General features: G+C 38.1%; 3 protein-coding genes across 3 annotated transcripts; 1 reads left to right on the plus strand and 2 right to left on the minus strand.

Moving 5' to 3' along the window:
• Positions 1–205: 205 nt before the first annotated feature.
• LOC137282574 (uncharacterized) lies at positions 206–2921 on the minus strand. The gene is made up of 4 exons (XM_067814350.1): positions 1897–2921; positions 1576–1644; positions 604–693; positions 206–313 (listed from the first exon to the last, which is right to left on the minus strand). Exons 1-4 carry the CDS (start codon positions 2869–2871, stop codon positions 206–208), a joined length of 1242 nt encoding a protein of 413 aa, XP_067670451.1. The 5' UTR covers positions 2872–2921.
• Positions 2922–6079: 3158 nt separating this feature from the next.
• On the minus strand, positions 6080–9142 carry LOC137282586 (uncharacterized). The gene is made up of 4 exons (XM_067814361.1): positions 8300–9142; positions 7688–7756; positions 6428–6517; positions 6080–6253 (listed from the first exon to the last, which is right to left on the minus strand). The coding sequence occupies exons 1-4, from the start codon at positions 9125–9127 to the stop codon at positions 6149–6151; spliced, it is 1092 nt and encodes a 363-aa protein (XP_067670462.1). The 5' UTR covers positions 9128–9142; the 3' UTR covers positions 6080–6148.
• Positions 9143–15628: 6486 nt separating this feature from the next.
• Positions 15629–16858, plus strand: LOC137275248 (E3 SUMO-protein ligase ZBED1-like). Its single transcript, XM_067808161.1, has one exon. The coding sequence runs from the start codon at positions 15629–15631 to the stop codon at positions 16856–16858; it is 1230 nt and encodes a 409-aa protein (XP_067664262.1).
• The last annotated feature ends 4504 nt before the right edge of the window (positions 16859–21362 follow it).

Here is a 21362-nt window from a genome sequence, read left to right on the forward strand (position 1 = left end):
CAGGGTCTGGTCTTTAGAATAAGACTGGACTGCAGCTTCTAAAACAAGATGGATACTGTTGTGTTACTCACAGCCGGGGTTGAGTGCCAATCTTCACCTAATAGTTTGATGATTCAGTATTTCCCTGATCTCACGAAATGCCTAGAATCACATAGTATTAATAATGATAATAGTCCTCTTGTTAAGTTACAATTGATGTTCCCAATTACATGTCACTCCCTGTGACATTCCTGAAACAGTTGCACAGACACGTCGCGCCTGATGGCTTGAACTGTACGACCACAATTATGTAGGTGACCAGAGTTCCGACAATCTGGAAATAGAGGACAAATATGGTTTTAAGCATTCCATACGCTTCGTCATCTTGAATTCTTATTCTAAGACGATAACCAACTTTCAGTTTCATCTTCATCATGACTATTTCGTAAAGACATATATAACAGTAAGAACCCTGCACGATTATTAAAAATGAAAAATAGTAACGCAAATAGGTGTCATGTATTCATATTTGTGTGAAAAACTGTCATTGAGGTAAAAGACACTTCCAATCAGTAGGCTGTGCCTCGCCATTGTCATGTTTTTGTTATGGACATAATGACTCACCCCAAGGAGTGTTGGCATGGTGATGGTGAAGAGGCCGTGAATGTTGTAGCCTATACTGTCTCCCGTCAATCTTGACACAAACAGGTTCACCTACAATACGAACGAATCTTTCAAACCTGTTTAAAACCTCTGCAAATAGATATGTTTTGATAGGTTCAGGTAATATAAGTGTCATAAAAGACAGAAAGGAACCCTTTGTATACATTACACGTCTGAGAAAATAGCCTTGACCTTGTACAAAAGTACCTAGCTGAATGATATTAACAAGTATGTAAAAAGAGAGGAACGGTTAAAGAAACTGCTGTCGTGGTTATAACCTACAGAACCTGTGTTACAGATCACAAATAACTGTGGTTACGTTCGATGACAAATAAATTCCATTCTCAGGTCTGATGATCTGATCAAGGTCAGTGGTCTCTTTTTAACTGTTCTAGCGTTTGATTAATTGAACAACAATCTATTTTACACTACGTACGCCCCTGATATTCTTTGATACTCCGTCCCAGAATCAGTTTTTAAAATGTCCAAAAGTAACTTCAAAAAAGGGAAGGATCTAATTATGTCTGTTTTAGTCGAATCTACACTGAGAGTTGCATCGCTTTATGCCATCAACTTGCAGACCACATGGATAAATACTGAATGTTGTTGGCTTTGTTTCAATATTTTCTCCAATGACGTTGTCCTTGTACACATAATGCAACATCCTAACATCTATAGGCATCTGGGCGTGATAATCAAGACTAAATACTTATACTACGCCAGATGAATATAATCATCAAGGCAAGGATTCCTTGATGTTCGATTTAGCAAAATAGTGGTACTAGCATAAATATTAAAATAAAGCAGTTTAACATGAAAGAAATGTGTTGCTAATCCTTCAGTATCACGTCATTACATTTCATGGTGTGTTAGTACATTAGGTAAGTATGACACGAAAGTCGATAAACCAGAGAGTGTAAGCTTCCCAGATACCTTCTGCAAGCCTTTGCCAGAGAAACGTTCTTTATCCAGCCCCCAAACATACTGAAGGGTACCATGAGCCTGCAAATAGAGCAATAATGGTATACTTCGTATCTAGCTACTGTCAAATATATTACAGTCCTATCCATCAGATCTTCTGGTTGTTGGGACATTAATCAGTATCACAATGTGTAATAACTACCCATTGTGCTTTTTGGCAAATTGGTAAGAATCGTTATGGTTTTCCTTTCACATTCAGATCAGTTGCAATGAAATAATTGTTAATAGTCATTATTATCTGTATCTTATAATACAAAAGAACAAAACATTTACCTTCAAATTTACAAGTGCATCAATAAACAGTCCAAAGCCTACACATACAAGGGCCCACACACACCCTGCACTGTACACCATCAGTTCTTCAGAAGTGACTTGATTGGATAGAATGGAATATATGATAGCACAAGTCACAGGCAAAGTGAGGAATACAGTCGTGAAAATAGAATGTTGTACATAGTTGCTGATATCCTCGAGCACTTCCGTGATCACATCAAAATGGATGACCAAAGTATTGAATCTGGATTCAGTGTCTTCACGGTAACTTTTTGCAAGCTCCTTGAATTGTGTTTGAACACGGTTCAGTTCTTGCCACAAAAGCATCGAAAGTATGTTTACAATAATATAATTGCCGTTCCAGTGCATCTCCATAAACATGTACCCCAGAAATGTAATACTTAAACCCACTGATCTCCCAGGCTCAATGAATGTGCTAGAAGGGAAGGTATCGTTCATTACATTAGGATAGACCCCCGTCAAGAGGTACTTAACTAGCGTAGATAATGCGATTGATAGAGAAACGACAACAACGATTGCTCTCAACTTCTTCACCCACTTCTTGAATCCATCGCTGAATCCGTACCGTTCTTCGTACTTGCAACAATGCACATACAAGATTTGGAACGATTTTGATAGACAGGTACTGTAGACAAATGATAAGTACAAGCATATGAGAAAAACAAAAAAGAACGACAAAAGACGGGTAATTGGTCTCAAGTCCATTGCATAGTTGTAGGTCGCAAAGATGTAGAACACAATGTTTGTCAATAGTACTATTTCAAAACATATGACATACACCAGTTTAAGTATGTCCCACCGTGTCATTTTTTCTCCAGGGTTCGCACTACGATAGATCCCTCCCAAACACGAAATGGCGCGCAAATGTTTAAAGAGTGAAGCTGTAACAACGGACCGTTTGACTTGATTTTGATTTGGTATCTCTTCAGTATGGTTCATTTTGTCTTCAAGCATTTTCGTTAATATGTGAAAAGAAAACTTTCATCTAGATATTGACGTCCATGCACTTATCACAAAAACTAGTTGCGATTAATATTGATAGTCTAACGATAGTCCATCAAGAATGTGCTCCAGCTTCTTCTTCTTCCCCTTCTTCTTCTTCTTCTTCTTCTTCTTCTTCTACTAGTACTACTACTACTTCCAATTTGTTAGTTGCATTGCTTTAATGTTTAACGAGTGTACGATAACAAATAACATCACAGAGCACAATATCCCACAGCACAGTGTCAGCCATGGTCACTTTGTCTGTATTCACACTAACAGTACATTATAAACGACAGTGTGTGTTAGGTGGTTTATCTTTGATTCCCAACCACGAAAAGCAAATAATCCCTCTTGGTGTGTGTGTTATGTCGTGTCACTTGAATGGAAAACTAAAGCCATGATTCGCCGTCTGATATATTTCAATTAAACGGAATGCATTAGCACCGTGAACGATTGCAATGGTTAGATGACTCAGATGCATTTGTGCCCACTCCCCAAACATTGTAAACAAATGTTCATAGAAACTAATGTATTCTGCGATTAATCAATACTGGTTTGTTTGTCTTTGTGTAGTTCTGTGATCCTTTTTTGTAGAAACAAAATGATTGATGGCATTGGCAAGTACCTTGTTATTCAGGGCCCTATGTAGTGTTTGGCTATGAAGCATTGCCTTCCATCATACGTTAAGCAGTTATTGTAATGTTTAACTCCTATAAACGCAAAGTGAAAACTGTTCTGAAATTAAGATGAGATATTCACGTGAGGAACACGTGAACGAAACTGTGACGTTACCGTTGAGTCTTTTGCAAATAAACAAAATAGCACGGGGATGTAGAGAATTGTCATGTTCTGTCCAAATATGACTCGCGTCATTATACCATCCGTCTACAAACCATTGTTAAAGAACCACCACATAAACAGCGACCAGAACTAGGATAGCAGTCCACAAATTCCTGAGACCCTATCTACTGTGATACTACTTCCGATTAACCCTAAAACTTCAGGCGATCAATAAGCGGAATATGATTTACTTCATGTTTTCTTGGAGAAACACAAAAAAATCATCATTTGTATATTCCCACTTAGAGTAACGAATGATCAAAAATGCAAATTCATCTTAGAAAGCTGAACAATAAGGCGATGATAAAACCCACGAAATTAGTGTTCAATAATTTCACCCCAGCTGGAGTGGAAATCGGTTTCAAGATCTATGGTGTACTGTGCACATAGCGCATGCGCAATGACTAGGCGCGTACAGTGTAAACTGGGATTCCTGGATGGATTATTCCCAAGAAGGCAACTCGTCGAAACACAGCAAGTGATATGTGCAAGGAACATCGGTGTGGTCGAAGTTAGAGGACAAAAGATGTTTCTTGTGATTACAAGCACCTGAGCCCTGCAGTAAAAGAAAATACACTGATTCCATCCCTTTTCTTATTTTTTTTTCCAAACTTTGTTTTGTTGGGGTGGCAAATTTGGAAACCAAGTCCAGAAATACTAACATCATTGTTACAAAATGCTCAGGATGAAAACGTTTCAAATGTTTTAATTCATGTCTATGGAAATATATTACAAAACATGGCATCTTATGGTGTCTCTTCATTGCAAACAAACTGCATGCATTTTTCTCGGATGACTGGATCGGATGGAAACCAATGCAAACTGTGATTGTCCTGCTTTGTACTTGGACGAACAACAGTTGTCAGCCACACAGTAGTTCACCATCCCAGTATTTCTCGATTGAATCGAACACAAATGCAGACAAAATAAGCATGTGTTCACAAAACCCAACATGCCCATATACCCACACCAGAGCGTATCGACAAATAAACTATCTAACCAAAGTCTTCTTTACACTTGCGTTCACGCCCACACTCTCTGACTGGGTTCGGTATCCCCGCTGCTTCGTTTCGAGGCTAGTAAACACAAGTTCATAATATTTCACTATGAGTTTGTGATTATATGCTTGTAAGTATTTTATTCGAGTATATTTTTATTTTTTTAACATTTTATTTTTTTCTTTTTACATAATGGGAACGTATATCATATGTCATGAATAAGTGGTCATTGTGTTTTAATTATGTTTTTAGGTTTGTCTATTCTTTTTGTTCTTTTTTTGTTGTTTTTCATTGTGTATATGTCAACAACGTAATAGTACTGACAGAGTATGGAGAGTATGACACCGATGTAAACTTGACCATATGCCATCAGTGTAATATGCATATATATATAAGTTGATCCTACATTTTTAACCAAAACAACACAAATGTACATATGTAGTTGATTAGAGTCGGAGTGCCTGGGTGAAAATGAACCGTTCATGAACTTCAAAATAATAACGTTCCTTCCATGGACTGGATCTGTTTGTTGGTCTTGCAAACACAAGTCAAAAAGGAGGCTGCAAAACCCTTTTCACATAAATAAGGAATCTCTCCTACGAACAGTGTTGATTTACAGTTCTGTCTCCATCATGAGTACGTGTTTCCCACCGATGGGAAAGGCTAGTCATTTGTTCACTTAAAGAATTATTGAACGCATGGTACAAGTCAAAATAGCTTTTTTTAAAACATTAAACAGTTTAAAAAAATTCTAGCACCCAGAATCTATACGACCGAGCCTGTGAAAACAGAATCTGCTGTAAAACTACGTGCGGCCCAAAATATTTTACGGTACAAGGATATTTTTATCACATTAGAGCTATATATGGCATTTATCTGTTAAATATTTTACTGACTTATGTTCAATAGTGAAAGTTGCTGTTCAATTATTTTCAACTATTTGCTTGTATAAATCTAAACTGACATGAATCTTGTGTGTCTGTTTTCTCGTGGTCATCATTTTTTCATGATTTTTTATGCTTTCATAAATACATAAATAATAAATAAAAAAAGTGTTCATGCACCTCATGTCTCTGGTGAATTGCTGCAGTTGCTGAAGTTTCTCCTTCATCACAACGAGAGATATAAGATAGTCAAAACTTTCTCTTTGTAACACATATGGTGCTCTTATTAACACATCACTCCCTGGGACATTATGCATGTTACAAGGGTTACTGCGATCTGAAAATGGATGGCATTGGTACAATCATGCTTTAGTAGTGTCAGTCAGAATATATGATGCCATTGTGATATTAATGCAGTTTTTAGAGTATTCGCCATCTAAACGAAATGCCTCACATTACAAGGACCAATCAATAGTGTTAGTGATGGTAAAGGCATTCTCTTAATTACATAATTAGTGTTCCAATTCACATATCACTCCCTGTGAAATTGCTGAGACAGTTGCATTGACATGAGTCTGATGGCTTGAACTGAACGACCACAATTATGTAGGTGATCAGTGTTCCTGCGATCTGAAAATAGATGACATTATTGTTTTATGTATCGGACGTGCTTTTTTTCATTTTGAATTGTATATATTTAATGTATTTCATAGTACATATAAAAATATATTTAGAGTATTGGACATAGACATTTTTTTTTTTTTTTTTTTTTTTTTTTTTTTTTTAATAGACATTATGGCTTACCCCAAGGAGTGTTGGCATGGTGATGGTGAAGAGGCCATGAATGTTGTAGCCGATAGTGTCTCCCGACAATCTTGACACAAACAGGTTCACCTACAATACGAACGAATCTTTCAAATTATAAGTTATAACTTCTGCAACGATGTTTCTAAATAGAATATGCCACAAGAACCCATCATTTTCCATAACTTCACTGAATTGTATAGCAACAGATGTTTAAACTACTATCATGAATAGCAGAGGTAAAACCGTTGTTACCTATGCTACAAAAATTCAATTTAAATCGTCAAATATAACGTCTCTTTGTCTAGTACTCATAGACTTGGAAAACATCTACCTACTGCACTGGAACTTAATTGAATGTTTTATGCCAGTATCTCTCACCATAGTAATGTAAGGGTTTCACTATAATAATATATAATTCCAATTTCATAAATGGTAATTGCCACTTTTGAGAAGATGCCGTCAACAGGATTTCTGACAAGAAATTTCTTCTATTTTTTTCAAAATACATACTTAATAATGCTCCTATGGTCTTTGCAGACTAATTGTATGTTTGTACTGTGATTCAATTAACTTAACAAGTTTCTCTTTTAAACATTGATGCACACTGTAAGCACCTGGTCATCATTGATACATTGTCCCAGTATCAGTTTCGTTCAATCTCAGGAACCTATATTGTACGGAGCGTTCTTTAGGGCAATACCTTTGACCAAATCGATTTGGACTGTTGAATCCTTAAGCGTAACATCTCTCTCTCTCTCTCTCTCTCTCTCTCTCTCTCTCTCTCTCTCTCTCCGTTTGTGAGTGCGACACCTTAGTTGTCAGTGACAGTAACATCTGCTAGTTTCCCACGTTATCAAATAGTTGTGTGGTCAAATGTATGTTCATTCCAGGATGTGAAAAAATAAGGACACACGACTCCATCCTCCCTTTCTGACCCATTCAAAAAATGTGCATGACTGGTTTGAGTTTGCCGACTCTAGTGTTTACACAGCAAAATATTTTGCTGATCTTGGTCAAAAATGCAGTTAAAGATGAAAGAAATGTTTTCTCTATTATTTAGTGGCAAATGCTCATTGGGGTTTAAGCTGAATTACATCTACGTATAGACATAGTTTCCAATATGCCTTCTGCAGGCCTTTGCCACAGAAACGTTTCTAGCCAGCCCCCAAACATAATGCACAGTATGCTACAGAGAATCAGGTAAACATCACATGAAACTCAATAAACCAGAGAGTGTAAAGGTAGTTTATCAGATACCTTCTGCAGGCCTTTGCCAGAGAAACGTTCTTTATCCAGACTCCAAATATACTGAAGGGTCCCATGAGCCTGCAAAGAGAGCCATAATGGTATACTTCATATCCAACAACTTTCAAATATGTTACAGATGTATCCATCAGATCTTCTGATTGCTGGTGCATTATTCAGACTCACAATGTGTAATGATGGTTTGCGGAAAATTGATAATCATCTAGAAAGTGTAGTCGTTTTGGTGTTCTTGTCACATTCAGATGAAGTGCAATGAAAAACATATCAATAATTAACATTATCTATATCTAAAGACACAAAAGAACAAAACCCTTTTTTGAACAGACAACAGCATCAATAAACAGTCCAAGACCGACACATAGACACACATCCTAAACCGTAAATCATCACTTCTTCGGAAATGACTTGATGGGATAGGAAGGAATATAGTATGCTGCTCCTCGCAGACTTTCAACTATTGTAGCTGTATCCGACTAAATTGTTTCTAGGACCTTCAGTCCTTATGATTTCTGACTAAATCAAGAAGTTCTTGTGACATAATTTTCAAAGCAGCATATCTTTTCATTGTCCAAATCTTAAGACATAAAACAATAAAACCCTTACCTTCGAACTGACATGTGCATCAATCAGTAGTATACCGCCAATACATAGAAGGGCCCATGCACACCCTACACTGTAAACCATCACTTCTTCAGAATTGATGTTCTTGGATAGAATGGAATATAGGATAGCACTGGTCACAGGCAAAGTCATGAATACATAAGTGAAAAGAGAATGTTGCACATAGTTGCTGACATCCTCAAGGACTTCAGTAATGTGGCCATGATGAATGACCAAAGCGTTGAACCTAGTTTCAGTGTCTTCACAGTGACTGTTGGAAAGTTCCTTGAATTGTGTTTCAACACGTTTGAATTCATAACACAAAAACAGCGAAAGAAATGGTACAGCAATGTAGTTACTTGCCCACTGAAACTCTACCATTGTGTATCCAAGGCATATGATACCTAGACCAACTGATTTCCAAGGTTCCGTGAAGGACATTGCAGGGACGATATCATACATAACTTCAGGGTAGCTCTGCGTCAAGTGATATTTCAGTGGAGCAAGTGATACCGTGTATAAAAAACTGAAAACAAGCATTGGCCTCAGCCTCTTCACCCATTTCTTGAATTCATCAGTCAATCCATACAGTTCCTCATATTTGCGGAAACGTACATGCAGTTGATGGAACGCTTTTGAGAGAAAGATGTTGTAGATCAATGATAAGTATAAATTAATGGCTATGACGGCACAGAAGGACACAAGACGTAAAACCGGTCTAGATTCAACTGCATAGATGTAAGTAGCAACGAGAAAGAACACAATGCAGGTCAGAAATGTTATATCAACAAATATGACATACACAAGTTTAAGTCGGTCACAGAATGCCATTTTCTTCCCATGATTCGCACGACGATAGATTCCCCCAAGACAAGAAATGAGACACAAATATTTGAAGAATACATCTGAAACGACGGGCTGTTCGTCATTGCGCTCAGCTGGTCTTCCGTCTGTGGAAGGATGTACCTTGGGAAGCATTTTGTCAGACTCTTATTTAAAAATAATAATGACACTGCATCAAAACATAATACAGTCCTTCCACTTCTCTGTGAGAATGTTTTGTAACGTTCCTGTACCAGAGACAGCTTTTCGAAAAAGAAAACCCGAAACACTTAAGTTGTGTTATCCGACTTATCAGACCAGAAATATCTCGCAATGACGTCTTTGGTAGAGAGGTGTCAATCTATGAAACAAGTAGTTCCACCACCAGACGTTTGTAATATGTTCCAGGATTCAAATCTCTTGATCAGAAGACTATAAGTATTTGTATGTCGTTGCATTATATAGCGTTGAGCAAATGTCCTTTTACTTCAAACGGTTTGAGTTGGTAAAAACACGATCTCTCCAAATACCTTTCTTATGTGTCTACAGGAGACGTTCCCTGCTGTATTTCCATAACTGCACTGAGCCCTCTTCCTGCGTTTCTGATTCCATACGATGTTCTGCTTCATTCCATAATCTGCACAAACAAGCAAATATTCCAGGGCAAACTGCTGCTCAAATATTATGAGCCCGTTGATTTCCTCGTGTACCAATTAAAAGTGTACGACCAAAGTCATTCCTGTACACCGTGGCTGTGAAGTAGACTCTGAAAAATCAACATCCAAAACCGTTCATAAATACGATCTCCACTGTTTGTGTTCCACTCCACATTGTCACCAATCCACTCACACCTTACAACGCCACGTTAAATCATCACGTCATTATTGCCCACGTTTAATCAATACTATTTAATGATATTGTTGATTCTCTGTATCTGGTTTGCAGGATTGTGGGGTCTTGCAATGTATGGCTTTCCTAGACGTGTACTTTGCTAGTTCTCATAAATACTTCGTGCCAGGCTATTGTTCTTGTTTGTCCCATAAACAGAGCAACGTATTTACATTGTACATGCTTCTTTACTTTTGGACTAACAGGTGCATCAACGAGTTCGTTCGATCGTTTGTTCGATTTACTGATGTGTCTCCCCGCCTTGATATTGCTGGAATATTGTTCAAAGCGGGCTAAATCTAAAATTTACTCACTCATTAATCATAAACCATCTCGACAAAAGACCAGTGCACAATTCTGACTATATCACGTATTTTATCAAGCAGGTGTTCATGAAACACTCGGGGCGGTGGGGTAACCTTACAGTTAAAGTGTTCAAGTCGAAGACCCGGGTTCGATTCCGTAAAGTGATATTCCCCACCGTGACATTGCTGGAATATTGCTAAACACGGTGTAAACCTATATTCGCTGTCACAAAACACTCTGAAATAGTTCTAGTACCACGTGTTCGCGAAAACATGTCATTTCACTACCTGATTGGTCTTAAAATCAATCTGGAAATCAATCGGATCATTATTTAATTGTCAGAATAATGATGGTGGGACAGCCTAGTGGTTAAAGTGTTTGTCCGTTGCGCCGAAGATTCGGGTTCGATTCCTGACATAGGTACAATGTATGAAACCCATTTCTGGCGTCCTTCCGCCACCACGATATTGATGGAATATTGCGACAAAAAACTGAACTCACTCACTCACTCACTAATTTTGACAAACACCAATACTTTGGATCGATTCCGTGTAGGTTAAAATGTTGCCTGATTTTCCTAATGCTGTAAGCAAAGATATTCGACACAACACTTTCCTGTGTTCCCATCACATGACAATGGCAGTCATAGCGATCGCGTGTGAGCACTGTTTGCATTACTCTCATCTAGTCCGGCTGATAAAATATTAATTTACATGGCGTTTTACCTTGTTGACGTAACGACTTAACGGAGCCGCATTTCTGATTATTGCTGGGAGGAGGGTGTTGAGGGGTGTAGTGGTTGTCTCGTGGTCGTTCCTTGTAGATCTGGTTTGGCTGTGTTGATGTTGTTGGTGTTAGGAGATTTGGGTTTGGGCGTGTTGTTTGCTTGGTTGTTGTAGGTGTTGTTCTTGTTGTCGTCGTCATCATCGTCGTTGTTAATTGAATGGAGGTGGATGCGGATTACCTAAGTAATGGACTACTTATAATTATATGAACACTTAATTGATTACTTTACTAACTCGTGCTAAACACCGTCTGTATTCCGGACATGTCACTAAAATGTGTAAACAACTAAAAACCAGGTACCAGAGTAAAAATATCATTTATCAAACCACTGGCTTCGATGTAACGGAGAGAGAGACAGACAGACAGACAGACAGAGGGAGAGACGGACAGAGAGAGACAGAGAGACAGAAACAGAGAGAAGACTGAACCTGCTCTAGAAGTTTCATGAATACCTAAAGCATGAAAATGTAGTATACCCAAACAGTTACTTACGTTAGGTGGTAATAAATTACGGGCAACAAATTATTGTTACAACACAATATCAACAACTTCTATTGGATCTTGACAAACACAATGAAAGTTTATGACAACAATATTAAACAATACATTGCAATAAATAATAGCTATTTTAACATTTCCATGATACCGGCTATTTAGACTTCTTCATTTTTATCATCAAACTATATTTAACCCCCTTCCATTTACGTACAATATATACACAATTCTCGCTATTTAGTGAAACTTTAATAGTAAATTCCTTCTTGACTTGATTCCGAAAATAGATGGAGAAATAGGCACTTGGAGGAAAATATGAAAGACTATCAACCTAACAGGAATTAATCAACAATGAGGAATGAGAAAACAATGTGAAATCGGGGAAATATCAACTGACAAACGACGACCAGAATAAAACGCCAACCAGACAGCGGAAGGCATGTGAGAACTGAGAGAAGTATTAGAGAATGTACGTACACTGAAAAAAACGTTTGTATGCAGTCAAGTCGCAACAAACTTATATAGGAAAAATTCAGATACAAGCATCTCGGGCAATAAACACTTGCATCGGAGATCCCTATTGAGAGTCACTAGGGAACGATACTACGGCGATGCACCTATTGGATCGGAAGGCAAAACGATACACACTTAGCAAAGTGTCCTATTCACCTGAGAAATCGGAATGTGGCCCTTCAGGAAGTCGGCGGAGGAAATCAAGATTCTGTTCATCTCATTTCCTCTGCATCGACGGTTGACAAAATTACCATTGTTAGACTTGATGACTTAAGAAAAGATCCCGCCAGTGTTTCTAAGTGCAGGGAAATAAAACAATGTTTACAAAGAAGAACTGAAAGTATTAGAAAACTTTCGAAACGTACATAGTAACAAGATCCAGACATTCTATATTTAATAAAATGCATTTAGGGAAATGACAGAAGATATGAATCGCCACAATCATTTCAATGGTATCTTGCATGAGGCTATGCCTCTAAAGTAACAGATACTGTACTGCGTATACAAACAAAAACAACAATAAATTTATTACCCAGCCATTCTTGTCCCCATGGAAATAAACGGTCCATGAGTCTCAACATGAGAAACGGACTGTGAACATCAGTGAAAAGCATTTACCGTACCTTATAGGTTCCAGGGGTGCAAATCTGTCTGACTGACCCTGTAAAACTCATCCAAATCATATCACAGATATTAAAGAAAGCTTAGAGAAGGTTGAAGAGACAACAGTTTTGGCCATTTTTGTGAAGGGTCAAATTCGTATGCGAGGTGCCTTATGTGAGAAAATCACACAAACGATGTGTTTTACCATGACCTGTGGCAATTGAAAGAAGAGAATCTTGCCAACAGAAGATCAATGAACATCTCAGGAAGCGATGAAGCAGAAGCATAAGGATCAGAAAATATGTTTTCAAGAACGTAAAACATTTTCCTGAAGATCTGAGATGAAATTAAAACTAAGACGATAACAATAGCCGACACTGAAAAAACCATCAGCATCTTTGAGGCGAGGCCATGAATATTGGTCACACTTTTATGTGTGGCACAGTACTTGTGAATTTTGTCGCTGGAACTGACTCAGTTATTGTACGTAGCTTGTATTTTGTTTTCTATTAGGAAGATACCGTCATCCTTAATATTCTTGTTTCTTAATATGTCACATTGCTGATGATTGTTTGTCCGATATAATAGCGACAATGTTGCTGTTCAATCATTATTCTATTTTAATTACATCATTTGTATTGGATTAAGATGGTATAATTCTAAAGCGAACATCACTCTGTTGTATCGTTTACCTAGATAATGATAAGCGAATGTTTCATTATGTAAAGTGAAATATTTCAGTTAATGTTAATTTGGCATGTCTGGGAGCAGGACAATTCCCACCCGGACAAATGCCACCTGGACAATTCCCACCTAGGGCAATTCCCACCCTGTTATTTTCACTATAATCCCCACCATACCACGTGAAGTGTTTACTTTGTGCAATACTCACTTTGATAAAATTTAAACTTGATGAAATTTTAAGATCAAATGTTTATAAAACCAGTTTATTTGAGCTTGGGTGCTACTTTAGTACAATATACATATTCTGAGATTGTGCCAAAAGAAGACCTATTTATTAAAATAACATTGAGAAATGTGTATTGGGAGCAAGTGCCTAGCAGTTCAAGTGTTTTTAAAACCAATTTATTTGAGCTTGGGTGATACTGTTTTAAGTATACATATTTTCAGATGAATCTTTATGTGAATGTTCTTATAAGGTGAGCATACATACTTTGCTAGAAAAACAGAAGAATTCTACAGGTTTTATCCTTTTGTTTTTCAGCAACTAATTTAGTAGTGTTTGTAGTAAATTAGAGAGTTGTACATAAAATGGTCTGTATTCCACATGTACCTCACTTTCACCATGGATAACCAAGTAGAGTATGTTATGTCGCAGAGAGGTGTCAAGAAGGTTCATTTCAAGGGGTATCGGTATATTAGACACAAAGATTTGAAGTATGGAGTTGTCAGCTACCACTGTGAGCTGAGACGGAGTGGACATTGCGGTGTGGCCATCAAGGTTCTCGACGATCAGTGTGTTGGTGTCCTGCATGAACACACACACGCGCCTGACCAGATCTTATCAGAAGTATGTTGTATTGTGTACACACACGCGTAAGTGATAAAAACAAATAAAATAAATAAATGAAATACACACATCTTCATTTTTTCATGGAATTTACATCGATCGAGGAAACAGTATCGCGACTGCCAGCAGCGCCTGCAGTCAATTGCCACAGACTACCCCAACAGACGGTGTCTAGACTTTTAAGGAAGTGTTGCCCACAATATTAGAAGTTAGAGAACTTGAGGTCACGCTACATGCAAACATGGCAATATCACGGCAAACATGGCAAACATAATATCAGCATGTCAAGAAGAAGGCAATAGTTCATGTTTGTTTTATATGGAATATTGTTATATGGTACATATGTTAAAATAAATAAATGTTGAAACAGAACTATATTCCTCATGCTACTTTTATTTTGGGGTGGGAATTGTCCGGGTGGGAATTGTCCTAGATAGGGCTCTCACGAGTACTCGAGTACTCGGGACCGAGTCGGGTAAAGTGAGACTCGAGTCCAGTTTCTTGGCCTCGAGGCCTCGAAAGGGAGATAACTCTAACCTCCCTACATTACCAACATGGACGACGGTGAGAAAAAATCGAACGTTTGGGCTCATTTTGATCTCGATTTGGTAACTAAGAAAACAAAATGCCGTCTCTGTGGCATATCTCTTAGTTACGCTGGTAGTACAACTAGCTCAATGCGTAAACATCTCTCTTGCAAGCATCCGCAATTGAGTACAGTCATTTCTAACAAAAAGCAAGCAACTCTAGGGCAATTTGGAAGTTTTGTTAGCAAAAGTAGAATACCCGTAGACAGGAATTGGTAAGAGTCAATCACACAAAAAGCAATGCTAATGTGCGTCAAAGACATGCGACCTATCAGTATTGTTACAGGCGAAGGGTTCAGAGCTTTCTGTGAGGCATTAAATCCCAACTACCAAGTGCCGTGTGCCGCTACTATACACAACTACTTAATGAAATCATATGAAGACATCAAGGGGGATCTGATTTCTATACTGAAAACAGTACCAGCCGTTGCTCTAACAACGGACATGTGGACCAGTGTAGCTACACACGGGTACATAACTGTCACAGGCCATTACCTGAGTAATTGGAGTTTAAAATCGTGTGTCCTAGCTACACGTCGGGTAGAAGAGAGACACACCGGCGAAAACACTGCTGCAAACCTGCTATCGATACAACAGGAATTGTGTATCCAATCTGTGTCTGGCATAACGACAGACAACGCTTCAAACATGTGTGTTGCGGCTAGATCAACTGGATATCCTCATGTTCGCTGGTTTGCCCACTCCCTCCAACTTGCAGTACACGATGGATTAAAAGTACCAGGCATTGAAAATATGCTCATGCATGCCAGAAAGCTTGTGGCATTTTTTGCAAAGTCAACAATGGCTACACAATTCCTAGAAAATCACCAAAAGCTCCTTGGAAAAAGTCCAAAACATGTTGTTACAGATGTAGTTACACGATGGAACTCAGTCTACTTTATGCTGGAAAGACTATCTCTCTTACATGGGGACATCGTTGCTGGTCTGCATGATCAATCAATTAAGAAACACAAACATCTGGACTTGAAAGATAATCACTGGGTACTTGTTGACCAACTGGTTTCAGCCCTGAAACCACTGGTTTCTGCCACAGAGGTACTTTGCAGTGAAGAATTCCCGACTTCTTCCGGAGTCTACCCGCTCGTCTTTGCTCTGGTCGACAACCATCTGATTGCTAAAGACCTTGACTCCAACATCGTCTGTGACATGAAGACAAGGATATCAGCTGGACTTTCTTCACGCCTGTTTCCTGACGGTTTCCTGGTTTCCCCAACTATGATAGCATCTGCACTGGACCCATGTTACAAGAACCTGAAATTTCTGAAGCCAGAACAGAGAACCGAAGTTCAAGCTGCTGTTGTGAGGCTGATAACTGAGATTGACAGCAGTGCTGAAACAGTTACTACGCCAACAGTTGTAAAGGAGGAGCCCCACTCTCAGTCTCAGTCCTCAGAACCTAGCCCCAAGAAATTCAAGTTCTCAGAGTCTGGAGATGCCATGTCTTTCCTACTAAGCGATATCATAGAGATCTCAGATGACTACGAATTTGAAAACAAGCGTGATGTCACCAAAGAGTATTCAGACTTCTTGGGTGCGCAAACAAGAGTCAAGGAACGGCCAACCCTAAAGTCACTCTCATTATCTTGGTGGAGGGAGAACGATATCCACTATCCCCGTGTGGCTAAACTTGCCCAGCGTTACCTTTCTATCCCGGGAACGAGCGTGCCTTCGGAACGTGCTTTCTCTGCGGCTGGGCTCACGATTACGAGACAACGAGCTGCCCTTAGTTCTGAAACTGCTGATGCGATAATATTCCTCAACAAGAACACTGGGAAACCATTGCTAGATGCAAACACTCCCTCGACTTCAACCTTGAATATCAAGACAGAGAAGCATGAGTATGAAACCCCTGCCCCCACCCCAGCAGAGACAACCACGGCCCCTCTGAGTCTGAGTCTGATAACGTCCCAGCTTTGCCTGTTCTTCCTGACATCTGAAAGAAGTGATGGTGTTGATGTCTCAGGTGTTCACTGTTTCACGAGTTCAAATTTTAACGTGCTTACTGTTTAGTAATCTTTACAGGACTTGATTCAATGACATTAATCACTGTTGATGACTACTAGTATTCATACACTGTAGTGAAAACTACCTTTAAAGTTTCAAAGGAAATAATTAGTGTTATTTTGTATTCTGTAATTAATTTGATCTAAAGGAAGAATTTATAAAAATACTGAATCATGAAAATATCGTTGTTTTATTACTAATTCTTTATATATATACGTTCAATTATCCAATCCCGACTGTCACAGTATAACGTATATATTACTAATTGGTACGTTAATGGTACTGCAATTAAAGAAAAGATATAATTTCCATCGATATTAGAGTAGTATTACGTTTAGTTTACACATCTGAGAGTTTGGTATTCTTTTCATTAATTTCACCTCTACTTAAAAACGTATTTAGAATCAATGATTATAGTTTTAGGAGGACGTATGATATTGGGAATTACATGAATAAATTATATGCGAAAACTCTAAACTAACAGGTTACTAATCGTTTAACATATATTACAAGTCATCAACAACAACTAGATAGAAATAACAACAGAATTTTAATAGTATGCCTGGTCATGCATCAACGAATGAATTATGTATAAATAGAACAACAAAGCAATGTTTCATAAATCATAATCGCCTTGATCACAGATCACATTCAGCTTTTTATATCATCCTATCCCCGTATTTCTGTCGTCTGCCATATCTGAAATAAACAAACAAATTAACTCTCGGAAGATAGATCTATCACTTTCGTTTGAGACCATTCGGGAAAATCAGTCACATGGTCAAATTTCTAAGAAATGATTGGTTGATTACAGTATGCAGATTTATCCATCAATAAAGTTGATTTATTTTCGAAGACAATTAAATGCAATATCACGTTCAATAACCTTAGATGACGCCACTCACTCATCACAAGATTGTCAGCGATCATCAGCTTCACAAACTGAGAACAGTCAGCCAGGACAAATATCTGATTTTAATTTAACTCAAGATACTCAGAGCGTTGAGAAACTCACAAATAAAGAAAAGAAAACGTTGAGAAGAAAGACCAGAACCCTCCAGCATTTAGAAGCATTCTGTGGCGGTTCAAAATCTGTTTGAACCGCTTGACATGGACATAACTCCGTCACAACCAGGGTGCAGGGGTAGCGCTGCCACGCGCTCACGATCTCCAGTTGAAGCGCCCTTAGCAGTTTTTATGGAATTAATACAGTGGAATCGCAGAGGACTCAGGAACAATTTTAATGAATTACAGTCATTATCACAAGATTTTACACCATCAACTTTTAGTCTACAGGAGACGTGCTTGAAAAGTACAGATCGATTTGAATTGCGTCGGTACAATTCTTTTCATGCATTCTCTCCTCCCGATGGAAAAGCCACGGGCGGTGCCTTTATACTCGTGAGGCAGGGTGTTATTCATAGTCCAGTTCCTCCCTCTTAAAACCAATCTTCAGGCTGTTGCCGTCCGTCTTACTCTTCATGTAACATTTACGCTTTGCTCTTGGTATATTTCCAGTTCTTCAGATCTTCAGCAGTCCGATCTTCATAATCTATTTGACCAACTTCCCAAACACTCTATAATTATGGGTGATCTGAACGGACATAATCCTTTGTGGGGAAGTACTAATATTAATAATAAAGGCATTGAAGACTTCATTTCTAACAATAATCTATGCCTATTTAATGATGGATCAGCCACATATTTACATCATGGAACTGGAACGTATTCTGAACTTGACTTATCACTCTCAGATCCAAATATTTATAACGAGTTTCAATGATCGGTCCATGATGACCTTCGCGGTAGTGACCATTTTCCGACAATTCTCTCCGCTTTAAATCCGACTGATGACCTACCTGCAACAAGGTGGAACTTTAATAAGGCCAACTGGCCTTTATTTCAAACACTTTGTACAGAAAAATTGAAATCTGATTTTTTTGTAAATGTTCCTGATCCTATTCAGTTGTTCTCGGATACACTGAATGATATCGCTGATGAAACTGTTCCCAAGTCCTCTGCTAAATCTCATTGCCGCAAACCATGGTTTTCTGATGATTGTAAACAGGCAAGGAAGAGCAGGAAAAAGGCAGAGAAGTACTTTCGACGACATCCTACAGTTCACAATTTAAATAATGTAAAAATAAATAATGCCAAGGCTCGGCGTACTTTTAAACAAAGTAAACGTCAGTCTTGGAAGACCTTTGTGTCAAAAATTAAGTACAAGGGAATTCCCTCGCTGTGTAAAGGTATTCCTCAGGTCCGAAAGTAGTCCGGTTCGGTGGGCGTGGCTTACTTTTTTCAGATTCATTGGGAAATGAACTCAAAAGAAATGTTCCCAGTTAACCAATCAGATTGCCAGAATTTTAATGAACACAATAAAAATTTAATTATTTAAGGATTGACTGTGTATTTCTTTCGTTGACCACGTCCACGTCCGGTTCGGTGGGCGTGGCTTATTTTTTCAGATTCATTGGGAAATGAACTCAAAAGAAATGTTCCCAGTTAACCAATCAGAGTGCCAGAATTTTAATGAACACAATAAAAATTTAATTATTCAAAAATTAATTCACGTACACCAATGACGAAGGTGTGGAACATGATACAGAGAATCAAGGGCAAACGTAGAAATTCTAGCGTTCATCATCTTAAAGATGGACATAATATGTTAACAGATAAAATTGACATTGCCAACAAGTTGGGTGAAACTTTAGCTAGTCATTCTTCTTCATCAAATTATCTTCCAAAGTTTCAGAGATATAAAACTCATCAAGAAAAGTTGAAATTCAACTTTCATTCCGAAAATGGTGAAGACTATAATGAAGTATTTTCACTGCATGAGCTGAATACTGCCTTGGCGCAAGCTCATGATACGGCAACTGGAGCAGATAATATCCACTACCAGCTCCTGAAACATTTACCCAATGCCTGTCTTGAGATACATTTGAACATTTTTTATCACATTTGGACTACAGGACACTTTCCTCTTTCGTGGCGTCATGCCATTTTTGTACCAATACCTAAGCCTGGCCGAGACAATACAGATCCATCTAACTATAGACCAATTTCTTTGATAAGCTGCGTTTGTAAAACCATGGAACGCTTGGTGAATAATAGATTAGTATGGTTTCTAGAATCCAATCATCTTATTTCTAACATTCAGTGTGGTTTTCGGAAAAATAGAAGCACTATTGATCATTTGGTTCGCCTAGAATCATTCGTTAAAAATTCCATTGTAAATAACCAGCATGCTGTGTCAATCTTTCTCGACCTGGAAAAGGCCTATGATACAACATGGAAACATGGTATTTTGAGAGACTTACATGACTTTGGTTTGAGATGCCGTTTGCCTAATTTTATATCCCAGTTCTTAGCAGGCAGACAATTTCAAGTTCACGTTGGATGAACCCTGTCTGAACATTATAATCAGGATCAGGGAGTTCCACAAGGTAGTATTTGGTCTGTTACCTTGTTTAGTATAAACATCAATAGTCTCTCGAAAGTATGAAATGACTCAATAGATGGGTCATTGTTTGTGGATGATTTTAACGTTTCATGTTGTGGTAAAAATATGCATACCATCGAAAAGCAATTGCAGATGTGTTAAAATAAAATTCATAAATGGTCACTTGAGAATGGCTTTAAATTTTCACAGATAAAGACCAAATGTATACATTTCTGTCGGAAATATAAGCCTCATAAAGATCCCGAACTGTTCTTTCATGGCTCTCCAATTAACGTTGTAAAGGAAGTCAAGTTTCTGGGATTGATTTTCGACACACATTTGACTTTTTGACCACATATTAAGTATCTGAAGACTAAATGCCTGAAGGCATTAGGTCTATTAAAAGTTGTGTCCAATTCAAAGTGGGGAGGGGATCAAACTACACTCCTTCATTTATACAGATCTCTTATCCGATCAAAACGTGATTATGGCCCCATAGTATATGGTGGGGCCTGCAAAAGCAACCTAAAACTATTAGATTCGGATCATCACCAAGGTCTGAGACTTTGTCTTGGATCTTTCAGAACATCTCCCATCGACAGTATCTACGTTAAGGCCGATGAGCCATCTTTAAAACTTCGCCGTATCAAATTATCTTTACAATATATCACAAAGTTATATTCTAATGAATCCAATCCTGCCCATAACTGCGTTTTTAATCCTCTTTATGAAGATTTGTATAATAAAAGAACTTCACTTGTTCCACCTCTTGGGATAAGAATCAAACCATTCATTTCTGCAGCTGGGATTGACTGGAGAATATTTCTCCTTCACGGCTTTTTTCATCTCCTCCTTGGCAGTTGGTGAGGCCACATGTTGACCTAACACTTACAGAGTTTAAAAAAATCTGAAACTAATGAATTACAATATAAACAAGAATGTATTCAATTAAAACATAAATATAATAAATACAAATTCTTATTTACAGATGGGTCCAAGGATGGTGGCGCAGTAGCTTGTGCCACTTTCATTGGAACCAGAACAATCTCTTTTAGAATACCTGAT

The sequence above is a fragment of the Haliotis asinina genome, chromosome 1 (assembly GCF_037392515.1).
Source record: "Haliotis asinina isolate JCU_RB_2024 chromosome 1, JCU_Hal_asi_v2, whole genome shotgun sequence".
Taxonomy (NCBI): domain Eukaryota; kingdom Metazoa; phylum Mollusca; class Gastropoda; order Lepetellida; family Haliotidae; genus Haliotis; species Haliotis asinina.

Bases quoted from the DNA above. Each gene is read 5' to 3' on its own strand.
- LOC137282574 (XM_067814350.1), bottom strand. From the start codon at position 2,871: ATGCTTGAAGACAAAATGAACCATACTGAAGAGATACCAAATCAAAAT. The intron at 1,645-1,896 runs GTAAATGTTTTG...CTCTATTTGCAG, and splicing joins ATGCACTTGTAAATTTGAAG to GCTCATGGTACCCTTCAGTA. The intron at 314-603 runs GTGAGTCATTAT...CTCTATTTCCAG, and splicing joins CCATGCCAACACTCCTTGGG to ATTGTCGGAACTCTGGTCAC.
- LOC137282586 (XM_067814361.1), bottom strand. From the start codon at position 9,127: ATGGCATTCTGTGACCGACTTAAACTTGTGTATGTCATATTTGTTGAT. The intron at 6,518-7,687 runs GTATCTGATAAA...TTCGTATTGTAG, and splicing joins CTGGCAAAGGCCTGCAGAAG to GTGAACCTGTTTGTGTCAAG. The intron at 6,254-6,427 runs GTAAGCCATAAT...ATCTATTTTCAG, and splicing joins CCATGCCAACACTCCTTGGG to ATCGCAGGAACACTGATCAC.
- LOC137275248 (XM_067808161.1), top strand. From the start codon at position 15,629: ATGGCTACACAATTCCTAGAAAATCACCAAAAGCTCCTTGGAAAAAGT.